Here is a 16714-nt window from a genome sequence, read left to right as displayed (position 1 = left end):
CGGCTGTTTTAATAGGAATACAGATACATAAAAATGTGTAAAAAAAAAAAAGAGTATAAATGCAATCAAGAAAAAGGAAAAAGAACAAATAATGATCAAAAGAAAAGTGAAGAAAGAAAGGATGAGACAAGAAGGTACAAAGAGGAGGATCAGATTCTGTGCTGCAAAGACAAGAATAAAAAAAAATGTAATAAAATGAGGTAGAGCTGACAGAAAAGATTTCAGGAAAACTGAGTTATAAAACAATGAAACTGGGTATGAAAGATATGACAATTTCACTTCTTTGTAAGTGAAATTATGGACAGCAGAGAGGACAGAAGTTGAGGAAAAGTGAAAGAAGTTTTCTGGAGCAAACAAACATTTGGGTCGAATCTGAGACTCGCTAACGTCATTGGAGATCTTCAGCCTGAGGAGAGTTCAGCTGGAATAAGAAACTTTATTCACTCATCTCAGCTCCAGGGCAGAGGCTGAAATCTGGATGAGCACAGAGGGAAAGTTACAAGCAGGCGGCGCTGTGCATGGTTTAGATTACATGGAGCATACAGAAATATGAAAGATTTCCATCCATTTCTGCTTCTCCCTGAAATCAGCATCTCTGCTATTTTACTTTTTTTTTTAGCTTGTGTCCCATTATGAGGTTTACTTTTAATCCATTAAACGTGTCGAGATTCTGATTAGTTATATAAACAAATTAATATGGATTTTAAAAAGTAGTAAAAATGAGGTCCAACCTTTCTATGGTCTCTGACTTCTGTAAAAATATGTTTTTGAAAAACTTCAATTGAACAAAAATCTGCTGTGATGCTTTATTGTCCATTTAGTTAGATACATTTTCTTGAAGCTCATTTTGTCAGTTACAATTTAATTTCTTTTGAAACTGTTCAATCTGACATTTTGCAGAATGAAGGACATAAGAGGAAAATGTATTAGAAAATAAAATAACTCAATACTGACATCTAGTGGAAGACAGGAGGAACACGCAAGTCCAAAAACGGGCTTAGAAACAGCAGCATGCTCCAGATTTAATGGGATCTACTGATTTTTTTAAGCAGAAATGTTTTTCATAATTTTTTCTGTTTTAGACTTCACACAATTGCACAATAAATGTGTTATTTTATTTTTTTTACTAAAATGAATGCAGTCATATTTATTTAATGTTGAGATAAAATTTAGAAAATAAACACATAAGAGCATCTGCAGATTTAAAAATCTGTAGATATAAAGTCATTTATCAAAGTATTTCTGCTTGATTGAACCAAAATTTCACTTTATTTTATATGAGCAGTAAATTTACTGAGTTTTTTAGGATAATCTGTGTACTGAAAAGCTCCAATGAAGTTTTTTGTCTTTTATGAAGCTCATTTTCTTTTTCAAACATGGCTCAGTCTGCAGCGTCGGTTAAATTCCTCAGACGATCCCAGGACTTGGAGAGATAATCAGTTCTGTTCAGTAGGTGACAATGCGAACCAAGCAGAGTCTGTTCCTTTGATTTGTGGCTGTGAGAACTGGCAGATACTCCTCATCCGGTACAGAGGTTTTATGGTGAGGGCAGAAGAAATGTTCTAAAAGATGGAGAACCTCTTTGTTGACACTTATTACAGGGCAAGGAGGCAACAATGTTCAGCAGAGAGTCTCTGAGCTCCATGCATGCTAGTGGTGGAGGAAAAGTTACAGCTATGACAGAGAAACCGTTTACACGCTGAATATTCTGTAAACATCTAATAAAATAAGCCTAAAATGATTTACAATAATTGTGCACATATTTATTACAGAAATAACATCACATTTCACAAAGGTAAAGCCAAGATTTAACACATATTTTTTATGAATGCATTTATTTTTGTCTGCATAGAACTTGAACAAATGTTAAGACTTTAGTTGCCAGATGAGTTTTACTTCATGTTTTAAGAAAAAGCCACATATGTTGAAATTGGTTTGCTTATTTCCCACAAAGAAACTTTCCAGTCACATAATGCTTTTTGTGGAAATACTATTTTATTTATTTTATTGTGCTGGTAGTTATCTTTAGAAAACTGGAGAAGCTACGTTTTGGTCTACCTGTACAAACTCCATTTCCCATCGTCCCTCGGTGTCACATCACAACAAACGAGAGAGAGAGAGAGAGAGAGAGAGAGAGGGAGGCAGCAGCTGGGACAGAAACCCGACAGGCTGCGTGGAAAGAAGGACAGAAAAAGAGAGAGGGAGGGATTTTTCCCTTCTTACATGGAGCTTTTCACCGCAGCAGAGCAGCTGAACTGACGAGGAAGAGTCCGCAGAAATGGCCAAAACGCAGGAGGTTGAGCGCATCGCCAAAAAGCTGGATAAAATGGTGCACAAGAAAAACACGGTAAGAGCACAAAGCAGTTGCTGCATCCGCGGAATGAGAGCAGCCATCAAGTGATGAGTCTACCTTTAACCGGAGAGGGACGGAAGATTCTGGAAACGGGGGCAGCGGCTTTTAACGCCGTTTATTCCTGGTCTGGCAGAGAAAATGTTAAAGTTTCTGATAAAACAAGCCGAGTTTTCTGCCTTTTTTAAAGTGGTTTGTTGGTTCTGAATCTCGGCAGCCATTGGTCAGAAAGTTGTCATTTAAATAAACACACGCACCTGGAATTAGTTACGTCATCACTTCAGTTGGTTTACGGTTTTATTTTAATTACCCTGAATTAATGAATCCACTTGTGTGTGGTTATTGTATCACTGCGTTGATAATATTGCTTAAAAAAATTAATAATAATGATAATAAAAAAAACCCACAAAGTACTTAATTAAAAATGATCAAATTGTTTATTAATCGTTAAATTAATGTTCATTCCATGTGTTAAAACATGTTTGGTCCTATAAAGTTGCTTAAAGCTAATGCTACCGGTTAAATTACAGATCTAACTTTAGGTTGCAGCTGCATTCAGTGTCTCCATTCATTTGGCTCAGACACAGAAGAAAACAGAATCCGCAGCTAAAGGAGTGCTAATGTTTTACATAATGTGCTCTCATATGGGGCCTTTTTAAAAACTGTACCTTAATATTTGATTGTTTTATTCACTAGAAAGAAGAGCTCATGTGGATAAATAAATCCAACAGTAGAAGTAGAAATAATTTAAAATTATTTGGTATAAATATGTTCTGTGTTTGGATAGAAGCTGTTTATTAATCAGCTTGATAAGTTGGTGTTATATTTAGAGGGTAAGATCTGAACCTTTCTTTCTTTGAAGGACGGCGCTCTTGATTTGCTGAGGGAACTGAAAAACATGAAGATGTCTCTGGAAACTCTGCAGGTCAGTCTGACCTTCGTGTTTTCCTCCTCATTCTCCGTCTTTCTGATGCATCACTAGCAGGCGCTGGCTGCAGGTGCCAGGATGGTATTTCAGGTTGTTTAGAGCTTCTTTGACCATCTTCCTGTCTGCTCTCATGGTCAACAGACTAACCAGGGCAAGTTAGTAGTTTTTTGTAGCATGTTATCTACTTACAGATGGTTTTTTTGCAGCATATATTAATATGACCAATGACTTACCTGAACTTACCTGAAATTCTCGTGAAGTAGCAAATATTCTCTGATGTCTTCTACCACAAAAGGAAAGGATTCTTCTTTTGTTGGGGTTTTTTGCTCATTTTTTGATTTTCTTGAACGTCTGAATTCAGTCAACCAGAGTCGGGATGTCGGTGAACGCGGTGAGGAAACAGAGTTCAGATGAGGAAGTTCAGACTCTGGCCAAAACTCTCATCAAATCCTGGAAGAAACTTCTGGGTGAGCGCCGCCTCTCTGTGGACTAGTCAGTAACTAACTAGTACACACATGAACGGTGATCCACAGTTGGTGTTCAGTGTATCATTTCTCAGACTCAATTGTTTTGTTTTCCTGATTCAAATAGTATAGTGAAAAGTTTTAGATTTCAATCTCCAAACTTCACTTGAAGAAAAGTTATTCTTGTGTGTGTGTGTGTGTGTGTGTGTGTGTGTTTTCTCTCTGCAGATGGTGCAGAAGGGAAGCCTGATGAGAAGAAGAAGGAAGGCTCTCTTGTGAGGTCATCGTCTACCTTCAAGGACTCTGGCTCTACTGAGAAGAGGTTCTGACCAGCATGATGCTGCCTTTGGTTACAGTTATTCAGAGTTTCTGTCTGTGGTGATGAAACTAAATTAAAGATTATATCTCATAGATATATAATTAAAGATTATATCTCATAGATATAATCTTTAATGTCTTGGTAGAGTCCTGAAAGTTGTCTCCGTTTCATAGCAGCCATGTTTCATCTCATCGTCTCATTTCATAGCAGTGAGAAGTCTGTGGAGACTCCGACCACGCCCACCGTCCCGCACCGGTTCACCTCGTTCCCCCCGGCCCCCGTTACTACGGACAACGTGCGGACCAAGAGTCGAGAGCTGCTGGTGGCGGCTCTGCAGACTGGAGGTGAGAACGTCTTTAATCTGTGTTAAACCTCGACTTTAATCCTTTGGTTACTTGCTACGTTGCTTATTTACTTGTTACCTGCTTTCTTCCTAAGTCGGTTAATCGGTTTTACTTGACCCCTCTCTAAAAATGTTTTTGTCAGTCCCTGATTAAATAATAATAATATAAAAGAAACCATGTTGTGTGTTTCAGATGACTTCAAGGCCATTGGAGTTGACTGTGAACATCTGGCAGCACAAATTGAGGAACATATCCTTTACATTTAATTCACATTATAGAACCAAAACGTTGACATTTTTCCATTTTACTCAATTATTTTCTAATTAAACATGAGCATTTTTATGAGTGCCATGCAGGATGGTACAGTTCTGACTGAGCTGAACTTTATAAATCTGACCCAAAATATAATAAAAGGTAGTTTTTATCAATCTGGACTTTGATTAGGCCACAGTAACATTTTGAATCTTTAGTTTTTTACATTTACATTTTTTTAGTTAAGATGAATCCAGTGCTAAACCAAGTGTGGTCCTTCCTGTTTTGGGTGAATAATTCAGTTTGCAAGGAGCTGATATGTCTGGAACGACCACCAGGGGGCACAAGAGGAGCGCTCATGATTCCTGGTTTTCTGGAAAATCTTTTAAATAAAATCCTACATGTTGTGACTTTCTGATTGTGGAATAATGGTATTTAACTCACTACCTGAGGCCTGCTGGGATGAGACTTGATGCTGAGAAGGTTTCAGTTTCTTTCCTTATTGATATTCTATTGACACGTTTAAACAGTCCAGATAGAAACAAAAAAAAATCCTTTGCCTTTATAGAAGTGTTTCACTTTCTGCTGGTCAGTTAATCAGTGAGTCTGAGTCTGAGTCTGGCTGCTGACTGTTATTTAAACTCTAACCCTGAAGCATTTCTATTTTAGATCTGATTAATCTTATTGGTTCTCCCAGTAGTTGGTTCTCTGTTCCTGGTTTTATACCAGTCATCGATTATATCTGGAGAGGATCAGCAGGGCTGAAGCTTCCCTCCATTCAGGACTCGTACAGACATGGGTCAGGAAAAGCTAACATCTCAGCAGACCCCACACATTCTGGACACAAAGAGATTAAACGCTGCAGACGTTTAAACCATTCCTTCTCACTGTAGAAGTGTTTTAGTCCTTGACAGTTAATCGTCCTCACGGATATTTCAGGAGTTCAAATCCACGGACATGAAGTACAAGACGCGCCTGCGGAGCCGCATCTCCAACCTGAAGGACCAGAAGAACCCGGAGCTGAGACGCAACGTCCTGTGTGGGAGCATCGCACCTGAACGCATCGCCTCCATGACGGCGGAGGTGAGTCCGGCAGACGCTGATGAGTTCACTGTCAGCTGGTAACCGTGGGAGACGGCTGTTGTTGTGGGTGTGATTCCAGGAGATGGCGAGCGCAGAGCTGAAGCAGATCAGAGAGGCTCTGACCAAAGAGTCCATCAGAGAACACCAGCTGTCCAAGGTCGGCGGAACCGAGACGGACATGTTCATCTGCAGCAAGTGTCACGGCAAGAACTGCACGTACACGCAGGTACGGAACCAGAGTCCGCCCTGGAGGAACCCCAGGCTGCGCTCTGCTTTCATCCGTTGGTCCGGTTTGCTTCCAGGTCCAGACCCGCAGCGCCGACGAACCCATGACCACCTTCGTTCTGTGCAACGGCTGCGGCAACCGATGGAAGGTGAGGAGACGTTGGGTTTTCTCTTTCACGTTGCGGTTCGCTCCAACATCCTCAGTTTGATGTTCTACCACAAGGTGGCAGCAGAGACTGAGCTCACGGTTCTTCCTCTTCACTCACCTTCATGTTTCTCTCTTTCATCTTTCTCTTCATGTCCTCTGTTCTTGTTTTTTTTCCAGACTTTTTCCATTGTTCCCCCCTCACCCCTCTTTCCTCCTCCTTCTTCAGTTTCATCGACTCTCTTCTCCCTCCTGCTTACGTCTCCGACCTCTTCACTTTCACCCTCCCCCTCAGTCTCTCCACCTTTCCCCTCCATATTAGTCCTTCCTTTCTTTCCCAGTCCTTCATCCCTCCCTTATTTAGCTGCTGGCTCTGGGTCGAGGTGAGCCGACTGATTTCACTCACTGATCCTGCGGTAGAAATGATCAAAAAGCAGATTTATAGGAATTGTGACAAATTGAAGTAAACCTCCTACCAGCTGGATGTTAACGTTATAGTTGGACAGTTTGTCACAGTTTTTTTCTGCATCTCTTAAGAGGTTGAGTTTCACCTCTGAGTCTCAGAACTTCACAGAACTGGTTCATCTGAGTGAAAATGTTTTAATTAGTTCAGCGTATTAAATCTGAGATGATCACTCCTAACCTGCAGGTTACCAGCGTTATTCTAGTTATACCTGAATGTTCTTAGAAATGTTGACAAATGTTGATTTTCTTGCAGAAGACTCCATGTGGTCTATTAGAAATAAAGGCAAATACATTAAGAAAATGTAATAACCACACTAAGTTGATGTGCATTAGAAAGATTTCTGTTCAGCGCCTGACATTTACAGCAAACATCAGCACACAGTGAACCTCCAGTAAAATCTGCAAATACCCGAGACGTCCTGTCAAAACTCTTATAACTGCCTGTTTGAACTGTTCAAGCACCAAATATAGTTAATATAATATATATATATGTGTATAACCGTCTTAGCAGTTTCAAGAAAACTTTACATTTTCTTGAAAAACTTCTTTAATTGAAGTTCCAAAAGTTTAAAATTTTGAGACTCAGAAATTTCCAAAGTGCCTGAAATGGGAGCTGGTTGTGTTGGGCCCAATGTCTCTGGTTTTATTGCATTTTGAAGAAACTTTAACTGCACCAACCTGTAGGTGGCGCTGCAAGCTGAACATTATCTACCTGTAACCCTGACAGGCAAACTCTAATCATCCCGTTTTCTCTTTCTCTTCACAGTTCTGTTGAAGACGTGTGTGTGTGTGTGTGTGTGTGTGTGTGTGTGTGTGTGTGTGTGTGGTTGTGTATATTATTGAGTAATGAAACAAAGTCAGTAAATAATTAAATTTGAATTTGCAAAATATTTTTTATTTTGTAGTTTCTTTTTATAAATACAAGACTAACAGTTGTAATATACTGAGATGAAAATATTGAGAAGTTTCTGTTTAGTTTTGTATGAAGCTTTAAGCACATTTACAGTTAGGCCTGGTGAAAGTGGTGGTGATGATGATGATGATGATGATGCCTTTCTTTGCCTTGTTTTCCTGCCACGTATTTTTCTTCTCACACTTATATTAAAGTTGCTCTTGGATTAACATCTATTTTCTTTATTTGTTCGTTTTTATTGAAAGAGTAAAATTCGGTGAACTGTTGGTCCATTTAACCGGTGGAATCCTGTTCCTGTTCCTTCCCATTTAATCAGATTAATCAATTATTGAAATAATTGTCAACTAATTTATTGATCAAATAATTAACTGGAGTCAGACTCCAATAAGGCCATGTGATAAAAGAACATAATGCAGAGCAATGATTAAACCAAAACTGTACAATGTATATAAATTTTGCACTCTAGATAAAAAATACCTTGTTTGTAAATATGTTCAGAACTAAAGTGGTAGTTTTAGCTTCACCTGGTTCAAATTATAAAAATAAAAAATCTCCTATTAAGCAACTTTTGCCTTAGTTTTGGTTAATCCAAATTCTTCATAGGTTCTTTTTTTTTAGCTACAGACGCTTCCTTTGCTACAAATGATCAGGCATTGACTAAAGTAATGCTGCTATTTCATTTTAGGACATAAAATGTTTTCTGACTTTTAAAAAATCTATTTCCATGCATTTCTAGTGTGAAATAAGCTTAACTCGTTAAATAATAAATCTTCAGAACATCCTGGGTTTTTTTGTCCAATTAAATGTCAGAATAATCAATTACTAAAATAATTGTTAGTTGCAGCTCTAGTCAAAAGAGTAGGAAAGTATATGCAATGTTAACATTCAGAGCAATACTAATATCAGATATCGATATCGGCCCAGATGTTTGTATCGTTGCATTTCTACTTCTATTCCGACACGGAAACTTTTCAGACATGTTAAACAGGGAGCTGATAAGTGAGGAAGATGTAGTGGATAATAATATAAGTTAAAGACCAAGTAAGGATCAAAGTTCTAATAAACTGCTTGAATTTAAAAAAAAAAGGCTGCAAGGCTCCATGCAGGTGTCAGAATATTATCGGTCCTTCAGAGGATACTGACTGTAACTGTAAAAAACTATTCATGCGACAGTTGGAATAAATGACGTTTCCAGGAGAAAGCCCAGCGACGCTGGCCGTTCCTCTCGGTGATGGTGGCGAGCGTGTTGACGGAGGAGAAGAGAAGTGGTGAGAAAGCCGAGCACAGAAAGCTCCTGCAGTGTTTGTTGTGGAAACAGTGCTGAGCTCTTCCCATACATGAGCATGGGAGGGAGGCGATGTGGCGCTTCCAGGCTCAGGGCTCTGATGTTCCACGCTCTGCTCGCCGTCTTCTGCCTGGATGGAAACGCGGCCGAAGGCACGCAGTGGACGACGCAAACCAACCCACAGAAACTGTTAGGCTGTTGAAGAACGGCTCCAAATGAAGGAACTCACAAGTGAAGGTGACTTCTCCAACCATGTCAGAAGTCGAGTGGCAGCTGAATGATGCTAATCCTTGTTTCTGGTCATAACTGCTAATACGTTTCCCCATCCGCCTCTGCTGACCCTCCACAGGATTCAGCAGGCACAGAAAACAAAAGCTCAAACTTCCATGCCATCACACCAAACAGCCTCGGCTTCTTCTTAGCTTATTACATTTATTTAGCATAAATGCTGCCTCATTATTACTGACTAAAGTTGGTAATGAGTTTTGGGGTGGAACATTTGATCAGGTATTGACTCAATCAAATCAGACATTTTGTCATTTCTCTCCCAAACTAAGAAGCAAACTGGATTCCTTTCATTTAGCAAGGAAAACACAGAAAAACCATCTGAAGTTTTGAATCTATGATCCTGCTCCTACAAATCAATCCAACCCCTTTAGTCGTTTACTTGAAACAGTTCATGCTTCATTTATTATTGAGTAAGTAGTTTTTTAATATTTTTTTACACGGTGTGTACATTTGAGCTGAAACTTTGGTCCACAGAAAAGGTCCTGCCTTAGAGGCTGTAATAACAGGTTATTACCTGTTTATATAGTTAATCTTACTGTAAAGTGGCAGACGAATATCTCAGTGAAGGTAACTGGGATTATTTTTTTCTAAACAGTGGAGCAGTCGAGAAAAATCTTCACAGATTTGAAAACATAAAGCCTTGCAGCCACTCGTAATGAAACGACTGATCAGCCATTTGCAGTAAAAACCACTAGAGGGCCAATATTGCGTCCATGTGTGGGTTTGACACCAACCGCTCTGGATTTCATCCTCCATAACTCGACGAACCTCATCTGTGACCGTTTGTATTCAGCTTTAAGCTCCAAGTCAACTGTCCTCCTGATGACATCATTTCCCCTCCTGTCCAATCAGAATCCCACCGTCGTGTAAATTTTCCCCTTTTCCTTTTCATCCATCTTTCTGTCACAGATCACCAGCTGTCACTTTTTTCCTCCATCCTCTCCACCCTGCAGCTTCACGCCTGACCTGCTGATGCTGATTCTGTCCCATACTGATTTTTTGTGTCCCTATTATAGTAACATAGTCGGTAAATTGTCAAAAGTGAGTTGACTAGTGCCCGTCTGTTTCATGGTGGACCAAACGGAGATGGTGGCAGGTTTTCAGACCTTTGTAGAGGCAGAGAAGATTGTTTTGATATCAGTATCAGCCAAGAGGTTGTATTTTGTATCTTCCAGGAACATATTGCCTTTTTGCAGCACAGTCAAGTACGGTATGTTACCTTCAGTTATTAATAAAAGGCTCTACATATCAAATATGACTTAAAAGAAATTTGACACCTTAAAATTGGGTATCTGTCTCTTTAAGAAGCTCCTGCTCTTTCCTGCACGTCGTCACAGCTTTTTACAGCTATTCATTACTGCTTGTGCCTAGGCACCCCATTTGGTTGCCATGGGAGATTAAAGAATTTATCAAACATGCATAAAAGCATGAGGGAATCATAGTATAACATGGTGTAAAAAAGTTGGTTTTAAATAACTCATAACCCTTTAAACTCATCCACCTTCTGTAGCTGCGCTCCTCCAGGACCTCTGCTAATGAGCTCAGATGATCTGTTCAGTCTGCAGGAGCAGAATTTAAAGCTTCGGGTTTTATTCCTGAGTTAACAGCTGCAAAGTTTTGACTGCTTGTTGAAGAAAAACAAAATCTGCCTCAAGCATTTTGATGTCTTATCCAGCCATCTTGCTGCTACTTCATACATGCATGCATGATGTTTGGACGTTTGTGTATGTGTGACACACACTTGAGAAATCCCAAACAATAGCAGCTCAGGTTACAGTGAACTGTGGGAAAGAAAACAGGCACACAAGCCGCAAAATGACAGTTTGATGGGTTGTGTGAAAGTATGTGCTGGTTTCCTTCAGGAGCGCGGTGTTAGCAGTATAAACACTGCTAACTGCTCAGTTCATGTTCACTTTCACTTCAAACACGACTCACTAAAGTGTCACCTCAGGAAATGGACTGCAGCGTTTCTTCTCTGCTGGAAATCTCAGAGACCAGTTTTAGATTTGCTTCTGGCCTAATTCATCTTGTCAGAACTGGTAAAGTGAATTTAAGCTGGTTGCTTTCTGGAAAGCAGCCATCTTTTATGCAGCCAACACAGGTTTAATAGGGTTGCGTTTGGGGACACTGGGAATTTTAGTGTTCGTTAGTCTTTCCCAAAAAGGTTTTTGCTCATTGGAGGAAACAGGAGTACCAGGAGAGAACGCTTACATGCACAGGGAGATCCTGCAAACTCAGGACCTTCCTGCTGCAAAGCAACATTTTTACCAACAGCGCTACCATGGCAACAGCAAAATCACCACCAATACCTGAAAAATTATATCCACATTAAGTCAACATGGCTTCCAAACATTTTGTCATGTGGGACAAAATTGTTGAGTCAGAAATACTCTGGGGCCAATAAGACAAAACTAAAGTCAAGCAAATAAAGTTGACAATTATTGTTTTTTACATTTAAACTGGTTTTGCATGTTTGATTTGTTAAAATAATGCCCTGATGTTGCCTTGTTCAGTGATGTTGAGCTTTAACTGCTGCATCACTTTTAAAAAACATCTTTCCTTGAAAAAGCCTTAGTAAAAACTGAGAAGAATCTGACTCCTCCGTTTTAGCATGACCAGTAAAAACCAAACGTCTTCTTCGTTGGGGACCAGAGTATTTTATGTTTGTTCCAAATAATCAGATTGAAATGTTTCTGGTTTATTAAAAACACCAATGCTGAACAAATGACACTTCTACTCACTGGATGCTCAAGGGGTTCCATTTATATATGTACAATTAAAATCACAGTTTTAACAAAATATAAAATAAATAACATTAACAATACTAAGGTAAATGCATTCTGAGTGACGATCTTGGTAAAAGACTCAGATAGCTGTTATTTTAATATTTAAATGGTCTGTCTGCCACTACAGGCACCTACATGTGTTTGTTCTCCTCACACTACATTTCCCAAGAAGCACTGGGGTTATTCTTACCATCTCATACAATAGTTACCTTGTTTTCATCTCTGTATATTTTTTATCAGCTCTTTTCATGAAGGTTTTTTTTTTTGCACCTGGGATTTTTTTCTCCCACCCCTCTTCCTGAACTGACCAACCACAGATCAGCCCTGCGGCCTCCTGCAGCCAATCAGGAGCAGGCATGCAAGTGGGCATCAGACAGTGGCGTGGTCGAAGGTGAGAGGTTACAGAGGTCAGCAGCAGCAGTGCCCAGGTAGGCCACCCTGGTGTGTGTGTGTGTGTGTGTGTAAATATTTGAATTACTATGCTGACTGGGACTGCTCTGAAATGTGTGTTTTGATTTTTTTGGGTGTTTTTAAAGAGCAAAACGTTGAATCATCCTTGTTTTTTTATTGGCTAATGAGATCTGCAGAGGGTTATTGATCACATCTGTGAGTTTTTTAGGCTGCACTAATGTTCTCCACCAAAGGTTGCACAATAAACTGGCCACTGTTATATAAAACACACTGAAAAGATGTGGATTTCTGCAGCTATTTCTGTGTGTAACTGTTAGAAAATGAGTCTAAAACCTTCCCAGTCTGAACCAACTGGTGTGTGTCCCAGTAACGTCTGTTAATGCTTCTTCCACACACTCAGGATTGTACTGGAAGAACTTTTCTGCCATCTAACAGTTGGGAGTTATTCTCAGCTATGTCTAATTTTTGACAAAATGCACTCATACAATCTACTTAACCTAGCATCTGCTTGACAGAATAAAACACACATTTTTCTTTAATATAAATGCAACTAAATTCAGGCAGGAAGATGTTAATCCTTGAGGCCACCATGTTGAATTTTGAGACCAGGTTTGGACAGAAATTAAACTTTTTAAGTTTTCATAAAATTCTTTGTTCTCAGTGTTTGAGTTGTCACGGCAACATAAATAAGCAAATGATTTTTATACTGTTAACCTGCCATAATATCAGGCTGCAGACAGATTTAGCCTGTAAGCACTTTGTATTGCCTTGTTGCTGAAAATACGCTACATATAAATAAAATGACCTTTACTTTGTTACCTTTATGTCAGGGCGTCCAAATGTTTTGTCACATTGACCAAAATCGTCAAGTCAGAATCACTTGTGGGCCAAAAAATACAGAATTTCTAAAACAATTTAAAATCATAAATTATTTCCCGCTCAACAATAACCTAAACATACAATAAATAAAAAAGAAAAAACTTTTTTTTGAGCTGCAAAAAAACTATTTTGGTCTTGGATCAAATTCTGCCATATTAAGCCAAATTTAATAAATTAGCTAAAAGCAGATTTTGGGGAACCAAAGTCTGTTTTTCAGTAAATATTACTACATAAATGAAATACTTTTTCCTATAAAGTCAAAGAGAACGCAAAAAGCATGGTTGTAAACAGATGAATACTATACTTTCTATTTCATCATATACTTTCCATGATTAGAAGATTTTAACTCGTTTCTAATAATTTTGCTCTAATTCAAAACAAAAAAATCTCAATTGGCATCAACCGCCTGCACAAGTTAGCAACCAAACTTACGTAATTTTTAAATTATTTTTGGGGGCCACACCAAATCAGCCCAGGGGCCACATGTGGCCTCGGGCCGCACTTTGGACACCTCTGCTCCGCGTCTGGTTTTTTCATGTTTACTAAATGGACTGAAAAGCTCATATCAGTTAATGTGCAAAGTTAAGATTCATAAAAGTAAAACACAAAAAAAGGTTATTTCAACATTAATCATAGACATATATGATCAAACGTTTGATCATATATGGGCTGAATTAATCAATGAAGCTTAAAAATGGAGGCTTTCTTTAAAAGCCAGATAGCTTCAAACTAAACTCTGCTGTTCCTGAAAGCCGTTCAGGAAGTTGGTTTGGATCTTGTGAGGAATGTGAGTCAAACGGTCATCTGCTGCCTTCGCTGCAGCTGCAGCAGGAAAACCTGAGTTAAGACACTGACTGTCCCTGAGAGGGAAACAGGAAACGCTCAGAGCAGACATCTTTCTTCTCCTTTTTAACTCTTCGGGGTTTTCTTCATCACTGGGAATTATTTTGTGAATTAACTTATGATTTCTGAACAATCCCTGTACGCAGAGTGACTCAAATATGATCAGTGTGTGCCTGTTGTCTGGACTCCAGTGTTTTATTGCGGTGGTGTGTGTGTGTGTGTGTGTGTGTGTGTGTGTTGGGTGGAGATCAGTACAGTCTCAGAGGAACTCTCCTCCGCTTGCAAAAAATAATATCATTCAGGTGAGGGACTCAATAGGAGGAATAAAATAATAAAAAAAAAAAACTAAAAAAAATATAATAAAATTGTTTCATATAGTTTTCTCTTAAAAAATAGACTCGTCGTCTTTTTGTAAATCAGTAGTTGGAAGGAATGTCGTCCTTCCTTCATCCGTTTCTTTGTGACAGGCGGGAAACGATTGATCCAGAAAACTTTGTGGGTTTTTTGTTTTGGTGGGAGATGGAGGGAGCACCCTGTTTTTCCAGTTGAACGGAGGAAAAACGAAAAAGAACGGGGGAATGATTCAGCATCCGTCTTTTCCTTTCAGCTTTCCTTCGTCCTTCGTCGGGAGGAGGCGACTGCAGGTTGAAAGTCTGGGACGGCCTCCTCTGATTGGCTCGTTACGGTGGCTGGAGTGTGTGGGGAAGGCCGGGCGACGAATCCACCAAAGGTCCATGGCACAGACGAACGGTTTTCCTCTTGAAATGCATCAGACTCTCACAAAGTAGTCAAGTACGTCTCCACATAACAGAAGATCCTAACTCATAAATACTTAAATATCCAGGAACGCGTCCTTCTCCGGTTGTTTACGGCTGAGGTGGAGAGCAGAAAAAAAAGAAAACAGAAAGAGGAAGAAACTAAATCTGCCTTCATGGATGGGCTTGACCTGTAAACACGAGCGAGCGAGGATCATTGAACTTGAATATTTCTGGCAATAAATGTTAACCGATTCTACTTTCCTTCACTTGGATGTGCAGAACATTTGTTTTACTCCAATTAATTTAAATTTTCAAAGCTTGAAAATGACCTGAAGCTGAAGGGAGTCTTGGCAGTGATTCAAAGAATACGTGATTTGAACAGAGGAGTGTGTGACAGAGGAGGTGAAACGCTCCTGTCCGAGGAACACGAGGCAGCATGGGGGCGGAGGAGGGGCTTCAAGGGGAAGACTAGGACTCTGAGGAGGTGCGGGACCCGCCCAGAACCAGGGTCTTGTAGATATTGGAGGAGAGGAATCGTGGGTAGGAGTCCCTGTGCATCAGCGTGTAGATCTGCAGCTGGGCGTCTTCAAACGTGTGAGGCGTGGGGTCCTGCATCTTCCTGTTGATCACCTCTCGAACCCGGGCATCCAGGCTAACCTTCAGTTCAGAGCAAACAGGAGAAAAAGACGACAAAAGATGACATTTAAGATCATATGTATATAAAAAGAAACATCTGTTCCAAACAATTATTTACAGTAATGAGAAGATGAGAAAAACATACGACTGTTTAATATTTCACTGACCGTATCCACTAAATGTGTTTTGCCCACATGCTGACATGTTCTGTGTGTACAGAAGGCGTTCTCTCAGCCTGGCACGTTTTACTGTTAGATAAAACCCCCGATTACCTGAGACTGACTTTAAATCGTTTTAATATATCAAACAGCAAATATACCTTCACATGTTCAGTGGAAACCGTCTCAGTGTTACCACTGAAGCTAATATCTACTGTCTTCATCTCAGCTTTTGGGCTACAGCCAACCAAGGGCAAGGAAAATTAATGGTGCTCCTGGATTCGCTGCTTAGCCAGAACCGGCCAATAGAAAGACAAGCAGCATTGCACGGGGCTTCAGCTTTTAAAGCTGCTGTTTAAAAAATATTTTAGATTTTTTTCACTAATAATTTAGATATTAGCACTAATATTTTAGATACTGAACTGTGATTATGTGGGGATCCACTGTAACAAGAGACTGGAAGAGTCTAGAAACAGTTAAAGAAAACTAAAGACAGCTGTGTTGTTCTTATTAACTGATAATCAGATTTTAGACTTTTATTCCTGTTATTTTATTAAATTATACAGAAACACAATAAAAAAAAACAGTGATTCAAAAATGCATAGCTTTTTTCTATCCTCCTTTCTTAAATGTGCAAAAAAAAGTTATAAAAAATGATAAGGTTGTAAAAAAAAAGTATTTTCCTGCTTCCAGAATTCCTGTTTTTTTTTCTGCCTCATAGCAGAATCAAAAAGTCACTTAAATTGCACCTGTCTGACAACATGAAGTAGGCTAAAACCTCTCTAAAAGCAAAGATGTGTTCATGCATGTAAACCATCCAATCAGATGAATTTAAAGCAACTCAGGTTGGTTTAGAATAAATTATATAAAATCTGCATCCAGCATTACACTGGTTATTCCTGTCTGATATTAACTTTTCATTTTCTGAAGTATTTATGTTTGGAAGCTCAACCAAAGCAGAAGAAATCTGGAAGGGAGTTTTTATCCAGCAACAGCTGACCCTATAGGCTGACATTTTGTACTCACTCAGATGTTTTATCATTAATCAGCTCTCATAGAGGCAGAAGTACAGTGAGAAACCCTGAAACACACACACACACACACACACACACACACACACACACACACACACAGAAGCCCCGCAGGCAGCACTAGATATTTATAGAAAGACAAGCTTTCTCT

The 16714-nt window shown here is 39.3% G+C and overlaps 2 protein-coding genes and 1 long non-coding RNA gene across 10 annotated transcripts in view; 1 reads left to right on the top strand and 2 right to left on the bottom strand.

The window, feature by feature from the left end:
• Positions 1-1976: 1976 nt before the first annotated feature.
• LOC103148201 (uncharacterized) lies at positions 1977-2705 on the bottom strand. Its single transcript, XR_477333.2, has 2 exons — positions 2411-2705; positions 1977-2317 (listed from the first exon to the last, which is right to left on the bottom strand). It is a non-coding gene; the product is annotated as an uncharacterized LOC103148201 (long non-coding RNA).
• tcea2 (transcription elongation factor A (SII), 2) lies at positions 2260-7703 on the top strand. Of its 3 annotated transcripts, XM_007566866.1 has the most exons (10): positions 2260-2347; positions 3213-3275; positions 3640-3745; positions 3971-4064; positions 4269-4405; positions 4598-4654; positions 5586-5740; positions 5820-5966; positions 6043-6114; positions 7342-7703. In XM_007566866.1, exons 1-10 carry the CDS (start codon positions 2279-2281, stop codon positions 7348-7350), a joined length of 909 nt encoding a protein of 302 aa, XP_007566928.1. In that variant the 5' UTR covers positions 2260-2278; the 3' UTR covers positions 7351-7703. The 3 variants fall into 3 exon arrangements, with proteins under 3 accessions (XP_007566928.1, XP_007566927.1, XP_007566926.1); XM_007566865.2 differs by having other exon boundaries at positions 4272-4405; positions 6043-7703; XM_007566864.2 differs by having other exon boundaries at positions 6043-7703.
• A 4102-nt stretch (positions 7704-11805) lies between these two features.
• The window catches only part of rgs19 (regulator of G protein signaling 19), a 28107-nt gene continuing 23198 nt past the window's right edge, over positions 11806-16714 (bottom strand). For all 6 annotated transcript variants that reach the window (XM_016679041.1, XM_016679042.1, XM_016679044.1 and 3 more), the window contains one exon: positions 11806-15395. In XM_016679041.1, coding sequence (XP_016534527.1) covers positions 15207-15395 — 189 coding nt within the window. In that variant the 3' untranslated portion in view covers positions 11806-15206. The remainder of the gene's footprint in view (positions 15396-16714) is intronic.

This window comes from Poecilia formosa, unplaced genomic scaffold, assembly GCF_000485575.1.
Source record: "Poecilia formosa unplaced genomic scaffold, Poecilia_formosa-5.1.2 Scaffold200, whole genome shotgun sequence".
NCBI lineage: Eukaryota > Metazoa > Chordata > Actinopteri > Cyprinodontiformes > Poeciliidae > Poecilia > Poecilia formosa.
The sequence above is the reverse complement of the archived record's forward strand: the minus strand, read 5'-3'. Positions and strand labels throughout refer to the sequence as shown.

Bases quoted from the DNA above. Each gene is read 5' to 3' on its own strand.
- tcea2 (XM_007566864.2), top strand. From the start codon at position 2,279: ATGGCCAAAACGCAGGAGGTTGAGCGCATCGCCAAAAAGCTGGATAAA. The intron at 3,746-3,970 runs GTGAGCGCCGCC...TTCTCTCTGCAG, and splicing joins ATCCTGGAAGAAACTTCTGG to ATGGTGCAGAAGGGAAGCCT. The intron at 4,655-5,585 runs ATATCCTTTACA...AATCGTCCTCAC, and splicing joins GGCAGCACAAATTGAGGAAC to GGATATTTCAGGAGTTCAAA.